The 18,176-nt window shown below is 53.5% G+C and overlaps 2 protein-coding genes across 3 annotated transcripts in view; one reads left to right on the forward strand and one right to left on the reverse strand.

The window, feature by feature from the left end:
• TAF1C (TATA-box binding protein associated factor, RNA polymerase I, C) overlaps positions 1-9,230 on the forward strand; it is a 9,675-nt gene extending 445 nt beyond the window's left edge. The window contains exons 2-15 of one of the 2 annotated variants that reach the window (XM_006762242.2): positions 2,290-2,484; positions 3,746-3,827; positions 4,046-4,143; positions 4,219-4,308; positions 4,406-4,479; positions 5,092-5,330; positions 5,473-5,589; positions 5,660-5,777; positions 5,863-5,934; positions 6,092-6,227; positions 6,389-6,532; positions 7,211-7,385; positions 7,472-7,609; positions 7,687-9,230. In XM_006762242.2, the coding sequence (XP_006762305.1) occupies positions 2,347-2,484; positions 3,746-3,827; positions 4,046-4,143; positions 4,219-4,308; positions 4,406-4,479; positions 5,092-5,330; positions 5,473-5,589; positions 5,660-5,777; positions 5,863-5,934; positions 6,092-6,227; positions 6,389-6,532; positions 7,211-7,385; positions 7,472-7,609; positions 7,687-8,678 (2,613 nt within the window). In that variant the 5' untranslated portion in view covers positions 2,290-2,346 and the 3' untranslated portion in view covers positions 8,679-9,230. Of the gene's footprint in view, positions 1-2,289; positions 2,485-3,745; positions 3,828-4,045; positions 4,144-4,218; positions 4,309-4,405; positions 4,506-5,091; positions 5,331-5,472; positions 5,590-5,659; positions 5,778-5,862; positions 5,935-6,091; positions 6,228-6,388; positions 6,533-7,210; positions 7,386-7,471; positions 7,610-7,686 lie in introns of those variants that run through there. The other variant, XM_015562984.1, reaches the window with a different exon arrangement.
• Positions 9,231-10,684: 1,454 nt separating this feature from the next.
• DNAAF1 (dynein, axonemal, assembly factor 1) overlaps positions 10,685-18,176 on the reverse strand; it is a 27,120-nt gene continuing 19,628 nt past the window's right edge. The window contains 6 exon segments of the mRNA XM_015562985.1: positions 10,685-10,714; positions 10,716-10,990; positions 10,993-11,365; positions 12,289-12,345; positions 14,029-14,138; positions 16,861-17,127. Coding sequence (XP_015418471.1) covers positions 10,685-10,714; positions 10,716-10,990; positions 10,993-11,365; positions 12,289-12,345; positions 14,029-14,138; positions 16,861-17,127 — 1,112 coding nt within the window.

The following is an 18,176-nucleotide window of genomic DNA, read 5'->3' on the forward strand; positions in this document are numbered from 1 at the left end:
CCTCACCCATCCCCTGCGACGGGCTCCCTTTTTGCCGCGTCCCGCGGGGCAGCGATGCGGCCTTGGAGTGTGAAGGGACCTGCGAGCCGCGGTGAGGGGGGAAGCGAGGCTGCCTCGTCCGGGGGCTTTTCTGAGTCGTGGGCTCCCCCGACGCCCTCCGACCGCCTGGGCGTGTTGGAAGCGGTTAGGGCCCTTGCTCCTCTCGTTCGTTTATCCCTGGATTGGTTCCCGCAGCTCACTTGTACTGATGGCTGCCAGGTAGCAGATGCCAAGGCGCTGGGGCTAAGTAAGTCCCTTTCCCATGGGGACTGTTAGAGCAGCTTTTAATCACGCAGCTTCATCTTTAAGTGTGCAGTTGCCCATAGCCAGCGTGTTCCGGGGGAGGCATGCAGGGCTGCGGGAGGGTAGGGTTGGGGGAACTGGGAGAGGCTTCCTGACCTGAGACCTAAGGGTGAATACGGTTGTGTAGGTGGGTGGGAAGGGCCTGGCACTCATTCGGAGCAGAGAGATGGTGTGCACAGGCCCCGAGGTGAAAAGCCTGGTGAGGGAGAACCGAGAGGAGGGCGGTGTGACTGGAGCCCGGAACTGGAGACAAGCTAGAGACTTGGTGTGTGTGCTGGATTGTCAGGGGTGCAGCCATCTCTGGGAGGCTTGGTTGCTCCTTAACTTGCGGTTGGTACAGTCGGTCCTCTGGAAGCCAGTGTTTTTTCACAGGGACTCACTGAGCACGCCTTTGGTTCCTGCCACTGCGCGCTCTGGGTTTGGAAAAGAGAATGACAGCAGCAGCCAGGCGCCAGTAACTCAGGAATGAATCCGATTCGGTTCTGGCCCTCAGAGAGCTTGCAGTCGAGTGGAAGCGATAAGAGGGTACATATAAGCCACATTAGAGTGAGGCTGACATGCCAGAGAGACATATTCATTCATTTGACAAATATTTACTGTGACGGGTATTTTGCATGGTCATGAGGATACATGGATGCACGGAGCTTACAGGATAAACTGATAAAATGCAGTGGCAGTTCCAAGGGGGAAGGTCTGTGCTTACTAAGACCCCATGGCTAGTGTTTGCTTTTGGATGCACCGGAGAGTAGCGGTGCAGAACCTGGGCTTTGAATCGGTTGGGGGATCAAGCTGTTGGCCTCGGGCAAGTGGCTCTTTCCTGAGCCTCAGTTTCCTGAACTCCAAAATAGGGCAAATAGAAGAATAAAATATGTAGTGCCATGTCTGGCAGATATTTGTAGTCAGTAAGGGAGCACTGCTATTATTTTTTACTAGAGGCCCGGTGCACGAAATTCGTGCATGGGGGAGGGGGTGCCTCAGCCTGGCCTGCACCCTCTCCAATCTGGGACCCCTTGGGGGACATCCCTTCACAATCCAGGACCGCTGGCCCCTAACTGCCCCCCTGCCAGCCTGGCCACCCCCTAACTGCCCCCCTGCCGGCCTGGCCGCCCCCTAACTGCCCCCCTGCCAGCCTGGTTGCCCCTAACCACCTCTGCCTCGGCCCCCACCACCGTGGCTTTGTCCAGAAGGACGTCCAGAAGAAGACGTCTGGTCTAAGTAGCATATTTCCCTTTTATTAGTATAGATGCTAATTAAAAAAAGAGGGATGACGTGTTTACTTATACTTCTAGAGCATTTTGTATTTAAGCAAACCTCTTTCACTAAGTTTATTTTTATTCAACACATAGTACATTTTCTGGAAGGAACTGTATTTGACAGAGAAATAAGTCTCAGGCCCTGGCTTTGGGGAACTTGAGTTAGTAGTAAGAGTGTAGGTTGAGTATAGGGCGTGGGTAGTCTACAAATATGTAATTATAAAACCTAACAGCAATGATAGAAGTTGACTCCTCGCCACCTGTCTGACTTCATCCCCTACCACTCTTCTTGTTCATTCTGTGGCCTCCTAGTTATTTCTCAAACACTTCCTGCCCCAGGACTTTTGCACTTGCTATTTATTCTGCCAGGAACCGTCTTCCTAGTTGAGGTTCTCTGCCTCATTTTGTGCAGGCTGTGCCAAATGCCACCCTCTCAACAAGGCTTTTCCTAGCTACCATGGCTAAAATCACACCCTTGGCCCATTGCCATCCCCTCCCTCATGGTTGGTTAGTTGATTTTATTTTTTAAAGAATAGTTTATTGATTTCTAGAGAGAGAGGAAGGGAGAGGGAGAGAAACATCAATAATGTGAGAGCTGCCTCCTGCATGCCCCCGACCAGGGATTAAGCCTGCAACCCAGGCATGTGCCCTTGACCAGGAATCAAACTGGTAACTTTTTCACTCACTCTCCCAGGAACCCTGGAGGCCGTCGGTCAGATTCAGGCCTTTGAGAAGGCCAGTGTCTTCCAGGATGGACTTCCCCAGCTGCCTCCGCCCCACGTTGTTTATGACCGGCCCCCTGGGTCTGAGCGATGTCCCTGATACGTCCTTCATGTGCAGCTGGAGAGATGCCCTGACCCTGCCAGAGTCCCTGCCCCAGAGCTCCAAGGTGAGGAGGCGGGAGAGCCCTGGTGGCTCCGGGGTGGGTACCTTCACTTGGCCTGTCTTCTGGCACTTACACCAGTTGGCAGGAGTCTAGAGTGGTCAGCCAGACTCAGGCTGAGCCAGAATCCCCTCCTCTGGGGTCCGTGGGATGACCTGCCATCTGCAGAGGGTTTACTGAGCAGGAACTGTCGGCTTGCTCTTTCCTACCTCTCTCCCCAGACTCTCCTCCCCCTATTTGCTCTACAAATAACTCATTGAACAGCCCCTACAATGTGCCAGATACCCCATTAGGCCCTGGGAATCCAACATGAATAAGTCAGATGTTCTCCCTGCCCCAGTGGAACTTAGAGTTGGATTGAGTGGGAAGAGACAAGTGAGCAGCCCACAGGACAAAGTCATTACAAAGTGTGATAATAGCTTTGAGCAAAACCAAAACTATGCTGAGACAGCACAGTGGGGATGAGGCAGGGAGGGGAGGGGAGACAGGAAGGGCAGCAGCTCTTTTCCTGGAAGCCGAAACCACCTGGCTGCTACTTGGAGACAGGCTGGCCAAGGCTCACTCCAGGCAGAAGCAAGTGGGTATGAAAATTAAGGGACTGTGGGGGCCTAGGGAGGGTCCAGTGAGACTTTCTCGATGAGGAAGGGCTTAAGTCAAATCATAGCACTTATTATCTGGTATCCTATTGCCAGATAATAAGTATTATATTAAAACCACTAGGCACCCTGACCAGTGTGGCTCAGTTGGTTGGGCATCATCCCGTGCACCTCAAGGCTGCCGGTTTGATCCCTGGTCAAGGCTTGTCTACACTTCCATCCCCTGTGTGTTTGAGCTGAGCCATCCCCAGCCCTGCAGTGGGGAATGGGGTGGCCTGCGGGTGTCCACACTGAGTCCATGAGATGTCCTGAGTGGAAATGAGAACCAGATAGGATTCAGGTCAGCCAGTAATGGTGCAGGGAGCTCCTTTGAGAGCCAGTGCAGCCTGGAGGTCAAAGGCACAGACTGTAGTCAGGTTTTTTGGGTTCAAACCCAGCCCTTCTCTACTGGCTGTCAGGCTGTGCCAGATGCCACCCTCTCAACAAGGCCTGGGACAAGCGACAGCCTCCCTGTGCCTCCATTTCTTCATCAGTAAAGCGATGATGATCATTGTACCAGCTCAGCAAGCTCTTTATGAGGATTGGATGTGTTAATAAAAGACAAGTGCTGGCGACAGTGCCTGTCCTGGGAGTGCACTCACTGCTATGTTGTCATGGTCGCGTTTCCGCAGAATGGGGTGCCACACTTGGCCAAGGGCCTGCTCTGGGAGCCGGACACCCCTGGACCCCTTCCCTTGCTGCCTCCTGGTCCAGGTAAGGATTTTGATCCTTGGGGGCCCTCTCCCAAGCTGCTCCCCTGTTGCTTCTGTCCTCCATTCCTCCTTCCTCCCTGAGGCCTTCCCTCTCCCTGCTAATGCCCTCCACCTCCGGGGTCCTTGGGTACCTCCAGTCACCTGGGACACGTGGCCCCACTTCTGGGTTCTTCCCAGTCCCCAGGAATGACCCCTTCCCCAACCTTACTCTTCTCTCAGATCCTTGGGACCCTGGCCTGACTGCCCAGGACCTGCTTTTCCGGGGAGCTCCCAAGTTCCGGAGACAGCCCCAGGCTGTGCTGGACGTTACTGAACAGGTGAGCGGCCCCACAGTGGACAGTGCTGTGTGGCTGGAGCTGTGCTTAATGACCTGGTGTCCTCTCCTCCCTCAGTTCAGCCGGTTCCTGTGGGACCATGGTGACATAGCCTTTGCCTCCCTGGGGAAGCTGATGCTGGAGAATTTCAAACTGGAGGGAGCACGGGTGAGTAACCCTGATCGGCCAGGAGAGGGGCTCCCATTTCACATCTCACATCAGGGGGAGCCCTAGGGTGCAAGCTTGACAAGGCCTTTCCATGCAGAGCTACTCTAAGAAGAAGACAGTGGTCAGTGTGAAGAGGATACTCGAGGACCTCGGTGGACACCAGCCCTGGGGGCAAGTGGCTAGTGAGAAAGGATGGGGTGGGTAGACCTAGCTGGTGGTGGGGATGTGGAAGGTACTAGACATGGATGGATCCAAGTTTCCATCACAATTGCTCCCCATCTTATGCAGTCATGAGCCATGATACTCCTGTAAAACTCCCAATTCCACTAGCCTGAGGGGATATGGGAATTTAAATTCATGGGCTGCAGGCATGGCTGCATCCAAAGTTTTAAATAATGTTTGAAACGGGGCTTTGTCTTTTTATTTTCTCATCCACTTGCCTCTGCCTGCCTTAATTCCTAGGCAGTTTCCAAGTGCAGCAAGATGGCTTATGATTCCAAGGAAAGAGCCAGTGACTTTTCCTGAGGCACCATTAGATGTCCCAGGAAGGGTGTTTGTTGCTGGCTGGCTTGGCTGTCGTGCCCATCTGTGAGCCAATCACTATGGCTGGGGTGATGGAATACTCGAGTGGCCGGGGCACGGGAATAGGGTGGGTTGGTTCGTACAGGAAGAAATTCTAGGTAGATTAAAAATGTGTCTACTGCATCTGACCTCTCTGGGGATGGTACCCCGTCCTCCTCATCGCTGCTACAGCCTGATCCTCCTGCCATCCTCTGTCCCCAGGTGTCCCTGGGCTTACTTCAGCCACCGACAGCGCCGGTTCTCCATCCTCGGGGACCCGATCCTGGGCAAGTCAGTGTCGAACCTCCTGGGAGAGCTGCTATATGAGGAGCTGGCGATGCGGTGGGAGCAGCTGCTCCTAGACGATGCTTTCACCGGAGGCGCATTGGCCTGGCTGCCCGGAAGGACGTCCCGGATCAGGCAGCTGGTCTACCCTGCAGGAGGTGCCTTGGACAAGCTATGTATCCTTTCTTGCTGGGCAGGATCCCAGCCAGCTCCCTCTAGCGGAGGAGGTGCTCTTGGCATGGTCCAGGGGAAGGGCAAGGAATTGGGGGGCCCTCAGTGACCCAAACTCATAGCACTTATCCTTAGCGTGAGGCCCAGATTTCCAAGAGGTGCGTCTGACCCCAGGCAGTGACCCTCGGACCCTTGGGAACCCCGGCCACATTCAGCTCCGGGGACCTGTCCGGCAGGTGGTGACCTGCGCCGTGCAGGGAGAATGTAAGACCCTTAGCTACTTCCCTGCCCGCTGACCTGCTGCCTGACCCTGACCCTCTCCATCCCTCCGCAGCTCTGCTGGCTGTCCGTTCTGACTACCACTGTGCCCTGTGGAAGGTCAGCAGGCAGGGGCGGCCAGCCCCCCTCCAGGTGCTAAAGGTTGAGAAGGGGGCCACGGGGATCAACCTCAGGTAGGGGCTGAATTGGGCTGGTTGGCAAAGAGATAGGCATGGGAGAAGGGGGTGGCATAGCACTAATGACACTTATGCCCTGTAGCCCTCACCTGCCCGGGGAGCTGGTGGTCTGCAGCCGTTCGGGAGCCGTCTGTCTGTGGACACCCCATGACGGGTAATGTCCCGTTCCCCAAAAACCTTCCACCCCACACACAGCTCCCCCTGAACTGCAGCCCATACTTCGCACACAATATGTCCTGGACGCAGGGCCAGGTTGCCCCGCATCTGCTCCCAGCCCCATCTGCTCATCTCCCCACCCATGTCTCCCCAAGGCTTCAGCAAATCTACAAGGATCCTGAGACCCTTGTGTTTCGGGACCCGTCTCCTTGGCGTTGGGCAGACTTCACCGCCCACCCTCGGGTTCTGACTGTGGGTGACCGCACTGGAGTGAAAATTATCGACACTCAGGTGAGGGCTGGGGGATTGTCCCAGGCTCAGCAGTGAGATAGGGCAGATCCATGGGGTGGGGGCTAGCATGGGCATGAAAAGCAGCAGGGCCAGGGAATCCTATAGACTGGCGGTGCCCCAAACCTCAGACTGTTGGGGGGCTGACCTGGCTTTCTCCCCAGGGCCCGCCAGGCTGTGGTTTGCTGCTCTTCCGTGTGGGTGCAGAAGCATCATGCCAGAAAGGGGAACGTGTCCTGTTAACCCAGTACCTGGGGGAGTGCGGCCCCGATTCTCTGCAGCCCACACTCCATCTCATTTGTACCCAGGTGAGTGCCACCTTCCCCCTCCTGTCCCTTGTGCACTGTCTCAGCCAGCCCCTAGAGAGGGTCCCGGGACAGCTAACTGAAGGTGAAATAAGAATCACGAAACCCTAATGAGTCTCTGGCTGAAACATGCTAACTAGCGGGTGGGTACAGCCTCCCAGGGGTGAGAGCTGAACAGGGCTTTGAGGTGCTGGTGGAGATGGGCCAGGTGAGGAGGAAAGGCATGGAGTGGAAAGCAGTCTTTGCAACGCTGGACACTTCCCCGTGTGCTCAGGAAAGGGAAGGAGGTCTGAGGGTCTGGCCCCCCACCACACTACGTGCCCCCCTACCCCCGCCCTCCTCCACACACAGACACACAGGGCCTTAGTAGGTGTGTCAAGCATAGGTTCCAGGGTCTGGTGAGTCAGGAGAAGGCTGGGTAAAAGCTGGGTGGGTTTCTGTCCACACCTCTCCTGAGCTCCCTTCTCCCAGCTGTGCCATCCGGATGGAAGATGGTGCTGCCCACTTGGGAAATGCTCCTGTGTGGGTCTGGGCACATGAAGGTGGAGAGGTGGTCAGGGCCTGGCACAGTGCATGACCACTTGGGGGTTTGCACTCATCCTGAGAGCCACATGGGGCCACATCAGACCCTCTTCTCCATCTGTTACGTCCCTTCTGTCTCGTTTCTGCTCGGGCCTCCAGTTCTCACTCTACCTGATGGATGAACGCCTCCCGTTGGTGCCCGTGCTGAAGTGGGACCACAGCCTCCCCTCGGCTCCCCTGCTGGCCCAGCTGCTGCCTCCACCCCGCCCTGGCTGCGCAAGGCCGCTGCTCCTCGGAGGCCAGGGCGGGCAGCTGCAGCTGCTGCACATCACAGGTGAGGTCCAGTGAGGGCAGGAGGCGCGTGGAAGACGGGCGGGGCTGGAGCCTGAACAGGACCTCAGCTGCCTGTCCTTCTTCCAGGGGAGGGGGCCTCCACACCCCGGCTGGCAGGGCCCCCCCAGTCTCTCCCTTCCAGGAGCGACTCCCTCTCCGCATTCCCTCTGCTGGAGCCCAGGAGTCAGTGGCAGCTGCAGGAACGTCTACAAGCGCCAACCATAGGTGTGCTGGGCTGAGGGAGTGAGTTTGGGGGGCTGCACCCCTGCCAGCTGTGGACTCACTGTCATTTCTGTCTTCAGGTCTGGCCGCCACCATCCTATCTTCTTCCTCCACACCAGTCCTGTCGCTCTTCCAACTCTCAGCGGCTGGAGATGTTTTCCACCAGCGCCTCCACCTCCGGGAAGACCCCAGGCCTCCCAGTGACCCCGGGCCCGACTGCCATGCCCCTACGGCTTCCTGGAGCCCCCAGGCCACTGCTTGCTGCCGCAGGTGGCTGAAGGCCCTTCTGGAGGTGCCACCGGCTCCCCCTGTGTGGGCCGCACCCACCTTTTCCCACCGCCGTCTGCTGAGCTTCAAGGAGCAGCAGAAGGTTGAAGGGAAAGTGCCAGAGGGTCTCCGGGCGGCCATGGCCCAAGGGCGGCTCCTGCAGCAGAGGGACCTGGGCTTGCTTCCCACAGCAGAGCCACCGCCTGGCCCCGAGCCGGGCCCCAAGGATGAACTCAGTGAGCGATTGGACGCAGCCTGGGAAGGCCCGATGGCTGCCTGGTGGGAGCAGCAGCAGGACAGGACCTCGGGCCCTGGGAGGCAGCCGAAGCGGCACAAGCGGCGGATGCAGCTGTCCAATACCTTCTCCTCGCTCAGCGGCCACCTGGACCTCTCAGGTGCCACCAGCCCCCCTCACAGCCCAGACTGGACATCCCCTGTGTCAAGGCCTCGGTCCCCAGTGACCTTGCCTTCCCAGGAGCTGACCCAGGATCTGTGGGCCCAGGGTATCCCCTCAGAGCGGCAGCAGACCCTTCGGGACTATATGGCCAAGCTACCTCTTCAAGGGAACACTCCAGAAAGTGCCTCTGCATCCCTCTCCCAGACCTCCAGTACCCGGGCCACCCCCTCCAGACAGCGGACCCTCCGGGACGGCACAGCTGAGCTGCCACCCCACAGGGACACCCCGGAAGGTGCCACTGCGCCCTCCTCCCAGACCTCCAGCATCTGGGCCACCCCCTCCAGGCAACTGGTGCACGTCCTCTCTGGCTCTCAGCCACACCGGAAGAAGCCGCGCATGGGCTTCTGAGGGCCCGGGAAGCTGCTCCCCCACCTCTGGGGAGCCCCTGGTCCCGGACCAGCTGTGCCTTCTGTGACTGGAACTTAGGGAGTGGAGAGGGAACAGTCTCAGGGTACAGACCTGCTTCCTGGGGGCCACTGTGATGGGAGGCGTTTAAACGTGGTTTGGAGCCAAGTAGGAGGAATAGGAACAACAAGACTAGTTTCTCCTTTTCCTGAAGATACTTCCAGAGGCGGGTTGACGGCCGCAGCGGTCCTGTCCTGAGGGTCTGTCGTCAGGAGGCAGCACTGTGCTTGATGCGGGGGCTCTAGTCAGGCCCTTGGCTCCGCCTCATGCAGGCTGTGTCCCCTGTGTCCCCTGTGTCCCCTAGTCAGCTCCTCACCGTGGTCAGGACAGTGAAACAAGACACTGAGGAGCTGCTGGTGCCTGGTGGTCGGTGCGTGTGGGCAGCTGCTGTGGGCTCGGTTGTGTGTGGTACACAGTTTCTCCCAGGAGCTGATGTTTTGTAGAGGGAGACACTTTGGACCCATCTTTAGGGATTGAATAAATTTGTTGCCTGAGCATGGTTTTGAATGATAGTTTCTAGGACTTAGGTATTCACTTATGTTGCTTTTTTTTTTAACCCCTTCCCCGGCAGAAACGTGTATACTCGTTTTCACAAAATGTTCTTTTTCAGTCGTCGACGAGTATACTAAGAAAATATGGTAAAAAAATATGGTTTATAGGAAGACGAGTTACAAACTGTTTTCATAACCAGCATCAAAAATACTATATAGAACCAAAATAAAAAAATTAGTCTGAAAAAGAAACGTTTTTAACAAAAAAATTGTTGGGGAAGGGGTTAATAGATATTTTATTGATTTTTTACACAAAGGAAGGGAGAGGGATAGAGAGTTAGAAACATCAATGAGAGAGAAACATCGATCAGCTGCCTCCTGCACACCTACTAGGGATGTGCCCGCAACCAAGGTACATGCCCTTGACCAGAATCGAACCTGGGACCTTTCAGTCCGCAGGCCGATGCTCTCCCCGCTGAGCCAAACCAGTTAGGGCACCGATTGCTTTTGATGTCTAATGCATAAAGTTCATTTCCCCAAAGCTCTGTAGCTGGTGGGAGGTGGTGCTGTCCGGTGACGAAAACACCCACCTGAAACTGCACAGGACGCCGGATCTGCTCCGGATCAGTCACACGTGGCGAGAGGAATGGCCTTATCTCAGGGTGTCTGATGAAATGGCTCACGTGACTCGCTCAGATCTTAAATAATTTGACAACACATTACCTCACGGGAATATTCAAATGTTTATAATGTTCAAATGAGACACTGTCGGTTGTACAATTTATACCACAAGTAACGGGGAAATGGGCTGTGCTTTGAGAACAAGGAACAGTGCTGCCCGACACTGCAGGGGGAGAGCAGGGGAGGGATGGGTCGTGCGACAGTACACGCCGCAACCCAGGCCCCAGAGCACTTTCAGGAATTGGAGAAGGAAGGGAGCCCGGCCCAGGGGGTGACCTGCACCTCGCTGCTGGCTCCCTGTTAGTGCAAGGGCAGAGGGGCTGCCTGGGGGTTCAGTCCAAGCCAAATTCAATGTCTTCCAGGTCTGCCCCTGCCTTGGGCACTGCGGGATCCTCAGGCACTGTGGGCTCCTTGGGCTGCGTCTCAGACCGCACCTCCTTTTCAGTGCTGTTTCCTAAAAGGAGAGGTGGCTCAGTGTTCCTGGGAAAGGAATATGGCCACCCCCTCATTTTTCCCGCAGGCTGGCCTAGAGTCAGCCACGCAAGCAGGCGTCCTGAGAGAAACCTGGCCCTTGAGAGTGTTGAGGAAGAGCAGGAATTGTCTAGGTTTGTGTTCCCACTGCAGTTGGTGAATACATACCCACCAGTTTGCTTGTGATCAGTAAGCACTGGCCAGCACCCTCACAGCTGCATCTCCCTGGTCACAGGCTCGGGCCCCATCACCAGGCCAGGCTAATATGTCAGATAGTGGCTTCATCTGTCCCACCCAGCCAGCTGCTCACCACTGTCCCTGCCTGGACAACCTCCCTTCCCGCCCAGCACTGTCTCACCCGTCCTGCCTGATTCTGGACCTTCACCATGGAGGGGACGCAGTCAGGCCTGCGTCCCCACACTCCCAGCTGTGGTGTCACCGGTCTCCCCCTTCCCTTAGAAGCCTTGGTCTGGAAAGGCTGAGGATTGGGATGGCGAGGAAAGGGGTGAAAGCTGGCTCCCCAGCCCCGTCTACACATGCTGAACCTGACTGCCAAGATCTGCATGCCCCTAAGTAGCCCGGAGATGCCACCCGCCTGGGAATGCCTTGAGATAGGGCAGCATTACCTGGAGGAGAGGCCGAAGGTAGGCCATCGTACCCGTCACTGGAAGGGGGTGGTGGGGCGTCCCCTTTGCAGGTTGGGGGTGTTGGTGGTTGGTCCAAAGGCTCATCGTCATCAAGCTCCTGAATCAGTGGGCGTGGGCACGTGGTGTCCCTGCTTTGAGTCTCCAAGTCCCTCTCAGCTGCCGCTTTAAATATGTGCGTATAGGGCGCCTCAGCCTTCCTGGCGGTGTCCTTGGAGATTGCGAATATGTTGGAAAGGGGGGGTGTGGACGTGCTCTCCAGCACCGCGAGGGAGGTGTCGTCCAGCTCAGGATCACTGTCGTCACTCAAGCCCGAGATGGTTGTGATCTTTGGAAAGCACATCTGTTTTTTTAAAAAAGATGCCTTTGAACATTTCTGCTGTCACTGGAATCACTCTGAAATGCACAATGCTAATTCCACTTTTATCCAGCACAAAATATTCAGTTGCCACATACAGGAAAGGGCCACGGGAGCAGAGCCCTGCCCCTTGGAAAGTTGGGCCTCGGGATGGACACCCTTAGCCAGCTATGTTGAGCCCCCAAGTTGTGGTGAGCTCTACAACCATGTCCACATTTCTTTCTCACCCTCTGACGGGTCTCCCCGCTGCCCACTCTGTCTGGCTACACCCACACCCTGCCGGGACCCTGAATGGGCTCATCTCTGAGTCTTGACCTCTGACACACCTAACCCCGCCACCCGGACTTAGCCCCTTAGAGGTCAGGCCCCATGGGAGCTGTGGTCTCGTGTCTGGTCCCTTCCTCAGTGACAGGTCCTGCACAAATTCTGTCTTATCCTTCCGTTCCTCTCCTGTGGGCCCGGGCCTGGCACACACAGGCTCTCAGTAATGCTGGAGGGAGAAGGGTCAGGTCGGATTGGGAGATCGCCCCATTGTGCCTCACACACTCCTTCCACCCCTTCTCCTTTCTTACTCTCTGTATTGCTGTAGTCATGCTATATAAGACAGACATATAAGTGCATCAGAAGAGCAGGAAAATGTCAGGGAGTACATAGTTATTAAAGATCAGTAATAAAATATGTTTAAGAAAACCCCAGTGTTTAATCATAAAACCTTAAAGGAGGAGGAAGAGGGGGGGCGCAACGGCCATGAGCTGCATTTCCTTTAGAAAGGTGAAAATATAGCAGGTGTGCAATGATTTCAGCACAAAAAGCATCTTACTTTCAAATGAAAGTGATATGCTTTGTACATGGCAAGACTGGAAGGGAAAGTGGGCTTATGCTGGTTTGGGGAAAACCTGTGTTATAACCTCGTCCTTGTCTTCCAGAGTTTCGCCTGTATCAACATCTTCCAAGTCGGGTAGGTCCTGAAAGAGCAAATGAGTCCGTGTCACCAGGAGGGCACACACTCTGAACGCTGGTAGGTGAGGCAGGTGCCAGCCACACAGTGCAGTGAGCCTGGGCAGGTGCGAGCAAAGCATGGAGGGGAAGTGGGGAATGACCAACCTCTCAGGCAGCCCCGTGCACACGCACAAAACACACACGTGTGGCTACTTCAAGTATTTGGACCTGATCAATGAATGCGATTTGCAAGGTGTGGCATGTTTGAAGAATTTCCACATCTTTCTTCACTTGGCTTTGTCAGTAGAGATACAGCCAGGTCATCTGGGAGGACATGATGGAGCCCAAACCAAGTGCACCTTCTATGTACAAATTAGCCTCAGGGCTCTGTGCTGTAAAATGAGTATATTTTGGACCTCCCCCAAACTAGAAGGGCTTTTGTGTTGGCGGTGTCTTTATCTCTAGCAACTGCTCCAGCATGTGAGGCAGGCAGCACCGTGTGTTACATTCCTGAACTCTGGAGCCAGACTGCCTGGGTTGGTATTCTCCTCTACTGTTGCCTAGCTGTGTAGCCATGGGCAGGTTGCTTAACCTCTCTGTTCCTCAATTTCCTCATCTGAAAAATAGGGATGAGAATAGTACCTATCTCTCAGGGTTTTTGGAAGGGTAAATCAATCAATACAAGATGTATTTAGAACAGTGCCAGATAACTGGTAAGAACAATAAATGTTAGCTATTAGTTGCCTTGTATACAGTTGGTTCTCACATGCTAGAGGTTAATCGCCCAGTTTTGTTTCTTAGTATACATAGGCTCAGAAAACTAGAAACACACTCAGTTTGTCTTATTGAGCCACATGCAACTGTGCAGTTAGAAATGAAACACAGTTTAGAAATGTATCAAGAGAATGGGCAGGGGGCAACGTTGTGGCCAGGGGTTTAAAGCTCACTCATGGGCAGAGAAGCAGGCTGTCCTTCCGGGTGAGCACAGTGAGCACCAGCTGCCCACTAAGTGTGAGGCTACAGGCTCGAGAAATGCCTCCCCACTGCTTGCCCCACCACACTCCCGTTCCTGGGGGGTGTGACAAAGTGTGTGCATTTTCATGGCGCTCATTCCTTGGGCCGAAGCATTTGAGACTTAACAAAACAGAGCTTCAGGAAGGAGAGGGTTCATGAGGCTAAGATACTCAGAAGGTCAGGCTGCCCCTCACTGGACAGGCATCAGGGGATCGGACACTGGACAGCCAGCCACATCAGGAAGCTAGAGCAGCCAGAGGATAGGAAGATGGCATCAGCCACTTGCTGGGCAGCTGTCCAAGGAGCTTAGAGGCTCTGATGATAAATGTAACTTTCTCAGCCATTATGTATAAGGCTAGCTGGACTGAACGGCCTAGCAGTGTAACTTCTTTGGGGAAAACAAATCATGAGTTTTGTAGATGTGGTTCCAGGGAAATCATTTGGGCCAGCGCTTCTCAGTCTTGAATGTGCAATGTGTGAACACGCTGGGGGAGGTCTTTTTAAAATGCAGATTCAAATCAGTAGATCTGGGTGGGGCCTGGAGTCTGCATTCTAACCAGCTCTCAGGGGGTGCTAAGCCTGCCCGTCCAAGGACCACACGTAGGGGAGTGGGAATTTTGAAGGGTTTGTATCTGATCACCTGTTTCACTGGCTGTAAAACAGATACTTATCTCCACAGGCACCTATGTACATACAGCGATGAAGAGCTTCTCCTCCGTCTTCAGCGTGATGGTTTCCAAATCTTCATGCCCAACGGGCTCTGTACCCAAAGCGTTCTCCGTGGCCACAATCTGGGGAGCTGATTCTAAGGAACAACAATACATGGCAGTCAGAGCGACAAGGCCAACGTCAAGGTGGATTCCAAGAGCAGAGGAAAGACAAAACCTTGGTCTGAAAGGCCAGCCCCTGTGACCGAAGCTGTGAGAATCCCCAGATTAGGAGAGGGTTATGTCTAGGAAAGAGAAGGGAAAGGGAGAGAGCTGCCCCCTGCTGGAGCCTGGAGATGACGCGATGACATGGAAGTGCCAGCCAGGAATCAATGCAGAATACACACAGGAACCTTGGAAAAGGCGTGATTGATGGGCAATGAGAAAGGCAATAGCATCAGAGGCCACCTGGGGAGCTAGAGAAGAGGCAAGCTGGAGAGGCAAGTTCCACAGCCCTGTCTGAAAGGGCTGAGCCCACCACCCTCTTGGGCTGCCTGTCCCTCAGGGCACACGCCCCGCCCACTGCACAAGGGTTAGGGAGACCTGTTCCATGGTCTCAAGATTGCCTGGGAATAAACATGGAGTCCAGGTGGGGCTCCTCTTCCTCCTCCAGGGGCCAGTTTTTAAGCTCCCTGAGGCTATATTCTTGGGCCCTGCTCTCTGCTCTCTCATCAATCTCATGGCTTCAGTTATTACATTAAAGACTAATGGCCCAACTTTCTCATTACACACAGGTCCAAGGTGTCCACCTGAGCACTAGCTATGTCCAGCTTGATTCGAAGAGCCACTTTGGGACGCCAGGTTAGGATGAAGCCAGGAAGCAGGCAGAGGGCTCCGTGGTGGCTGCTGTGGATGGCCCAGGCCCACAATATGGCGCCACCATTTCCTTGCTTTGCAACTTGGAGCAAGTTACTTCACCTCTCTGAGCCTGTTTCCAGCTCCAACAAATGCAGGTATGATAACAGCATCTGGCTCCTAGGTTGTTGAGGAGACTAACCAAGCCGGCCTGCGAAGCTGTGGCCTGGACCGAGTGCCCATGCATGCTGGATAAATATAGAACCAGCGTTAGTCTTAACGGCAGCTGTTAATTACAGATGCGGCAGTTGACGCACTCCTTTTGAAATGTATCCTTTGTTCACTGAGGCCAAGGCTGGCTTTGCTCTGCTGCTAGGCACGGCACAGTTTCACTGTGAAAAGCCACAGGCCGGGCCATGATGAGACAGGAGCATGTGTATGACAACACCTACATCTGCAGTTCTTCTAGGCCTCTCCCAGACAGTGGGGGGCTTTGCTTTGGGGGAACTTCTATTCTGGGCTAGACCAGCTAAAGTCCCCAAACAGACCTCAAATACTGCACAGGCTGGGAACAGAATGACCCGTCCCCCAAGGCCCTGTGGACTGAACAAGTTCCAGGTCTGGCACACCCTTACTGACACCACAGCGATAGGATGGCATCCCAGACGAGTCTTGGGTTTATTTGTTAGTCGGAAGGACCTGGGGATCTTGGCTAGAACCTGCCAGGAGTTCCTTTTCCTAGACCTGCGTCACACACTATGTAGCCAGAGCACATGGCTACTGAGTGCTTGAAATGTGACCAGTGCTCCTGAGAAACTATTTTATGTTTACTTAATTGTTTTTACTTTTAATTAAATTTAAAAGCTGGAGCAGTATAAAACAACTCCCTTCTTTTAGTAGGACTTCCTTTCACTTTACCTGTTGAAAAGTTCGCATTTGAATTACGATGTGCTGTGTGTCAAAACATATTGGATTTGAAAACCTAGTGCTCCCCAAACATAAAGTATCTTATAAATAATCTTATATTTAATATTATAAGATTAAATAATCTTATACATTACTGTATCTTAGATATAATGGGTTCAATAAGCTATATTGTTAGTGTTTCGTCCATTTCTTTTCACTTTGTCTAATGTAACTACTAGAAAATGCAGGCATGGCTCCTGTTATATGTCTATGAACAGCACTGCTGTAGATAATGAGACAATGTGTGTACTTTATCTTATAGAAACAGCAGCCAGAAGTGGAAACCTGCCCTGATCCCACAGATGCATGACTCATCTGGGATTGCGATTCTGGGAGCCAGCATCTGGGTTGTTCTGGTCACATTGTAGTGGGATAGCAAGAAGCTTGGAAAATTCCTGGACAAGTGGAACAGGGAAACTGAGGCAAGAAAATTAAACAAGGCCAAACAGTTTGGGCAGTTTGCAGCCAGCTTGCAGCAAGACCTTATCGTCCTCAACTAAGGGCATGAGAATAAATGGTTAATACCTGTCCTCCCTAACCAGGGAAGACATATCTTAAATCACTCTGGAACCGCTAAGGGCGGGGACTGGGGGAGGGGGGGGGCACTTATCTCACTCACTGAACGAAGAAGTGAGCAGTCTCAGGACTTGCCAGGTGTTCTCATAAATTCTGGGGAAAGTCACAACAAAGTAAAAGGGGGACCTTGAAATCTAGTCTGTGCCCAAGATATCCAGCAGAGGAACCTTGAAACCTTTAGACTTTTAGAAGGGCATAAAACCCCTTGAACTCCCACCAAGTTCACACTCAGATTAGCTGAGAGCCCACCTGTGCTTTATGCCAGGTGTATTTTGATGAATTTTCTTGCCTTGCTTCTTTAATACTTTGCTTGCTTTGCTTCATTAATACATTAGCTTGCTTTACTACCGCGCTGCTGTCTGTCACTCTCTTGAATTCTTTCTCATGAGCATGACAAGAACGGAGGAGGGGACAGCCCTCTCCCTTCGACTCAGGGCCGTCTGATAACATCTTTTGTGGTGTTTCTGGTGCCTATAACATTACCTTCCCAGGTAGCTCCAAGGGTTGCTGGCTCGGGGGCCTCGGCTGGGAGCACCCCTTCTGGATCCTGGTCTTCAATCTCTGTTTTGACATCTGCAGGCAGCTCCTCTAACACACTCGCCTTTTCTGGGAAGAGCTCATCCTTGGCCTCAAAGCTTTCCGTGACAAACAGCTCTATTTTCTGCTGCCTTTCTCCATCCTCATGAGGCTCTTCCTTCCCCTTCTCATCGACATCCACGTTCGCATTCTTGTCTGGCTCTGGCACCTCCCCTGGACAACAGAAGTCCAAAGGTGAACTGGGAAATGTCCTGGGAGGACAGGGTGTCTGCACGTCTCCTGGGGACATGCAGTGAACTGCTGAGAGTGAGCCCAGGGAACCGTCAGGGACCAGTAGAGAGCTGCCTGCACGGGTGTTCATTCCTTTGTATGATTGCTGAATAGACAGGCTGGGTGTCTGTGAGAGAGTCACTTAGCTCAGCCATCTAATGGAACAGGACACAGCCATTAAAGGAAATAGTGCAGGAGGTTCTTAGGAGATGCACGCGGAAGTACGTGGATTTAAGGGCCACTTTGCTGCCTTTACTTTCAACTGGTTCATCAGAACAGAAAAGTGTGTGTGTGTGTGTGTGTGTGTAAATGTTAAAAACCATCTGAACTAAAGATACAACATAGCTGTTCATTTTACTATTCTTTAAGCTTTTCTGAAAATAAAAATAAATCTAAATAAAAAGTTGAGAAAAGAAAAAAAACATACTGTAGGAGAAAATATATTTTATGGAAAATGTATTATGCTAATTCAAAAGAGTAGGCAGAAAGCAATATAATTATGCCATTTTCTATAAAACACTTATGTTACAAGCCTGGGGGAAAGCCAGGAACTACCCACACTAAGTACTGAGTGGTTCTTGCTGAGATTCTGTTGTTCCCGTGCTTTTCTTCATGTAGCGTACTCACACTTTGTAATTACGTGGAAAACAATACATGCCATTTAGAAACATACATGGAGACTCGTGCTTTTCTACTGGGCATAGGACAGGAAGGGGCTCTTGCTCATTAAGGGGCTCTGAGCACCATCCCCAGGATCCCGCAGGCTTGCCAGGGGCTGGGCCGGGACACACCCAGGACTCACTCATTCATTAAAAGCCTCCACCAAATGCTGGCCGGGGGCATTTGGTGTGGGCAGGGGGCTCTGAGTCCTGGACTAGGGGCAGTAGGTTGGGTGGGAAAGGGAGGGGGATTCATTTACACCAAACCTGGGAATGGATAGAGTCTTGAAATGGGGGCGAGTGTGAAGGCAAGGCAGGGAGAGGAGCCAACAT

This window comes from Myotis davidii, unplaced genomic scaffold (genome assembly GCF_000327345.1).
Source record: "Myotis davidii unplaced genomic scaffold, ASM32734v1 scaffold77, whole genome shotgun sequence".
In the NCBI taxonomy this organism is placed as follows: domain Eukaryota; kingdom Metazoa; phylum Chordata; class Mammalia; order Chiroptera; family Vespertilionidae; genus Myotis; species Myotis davidii.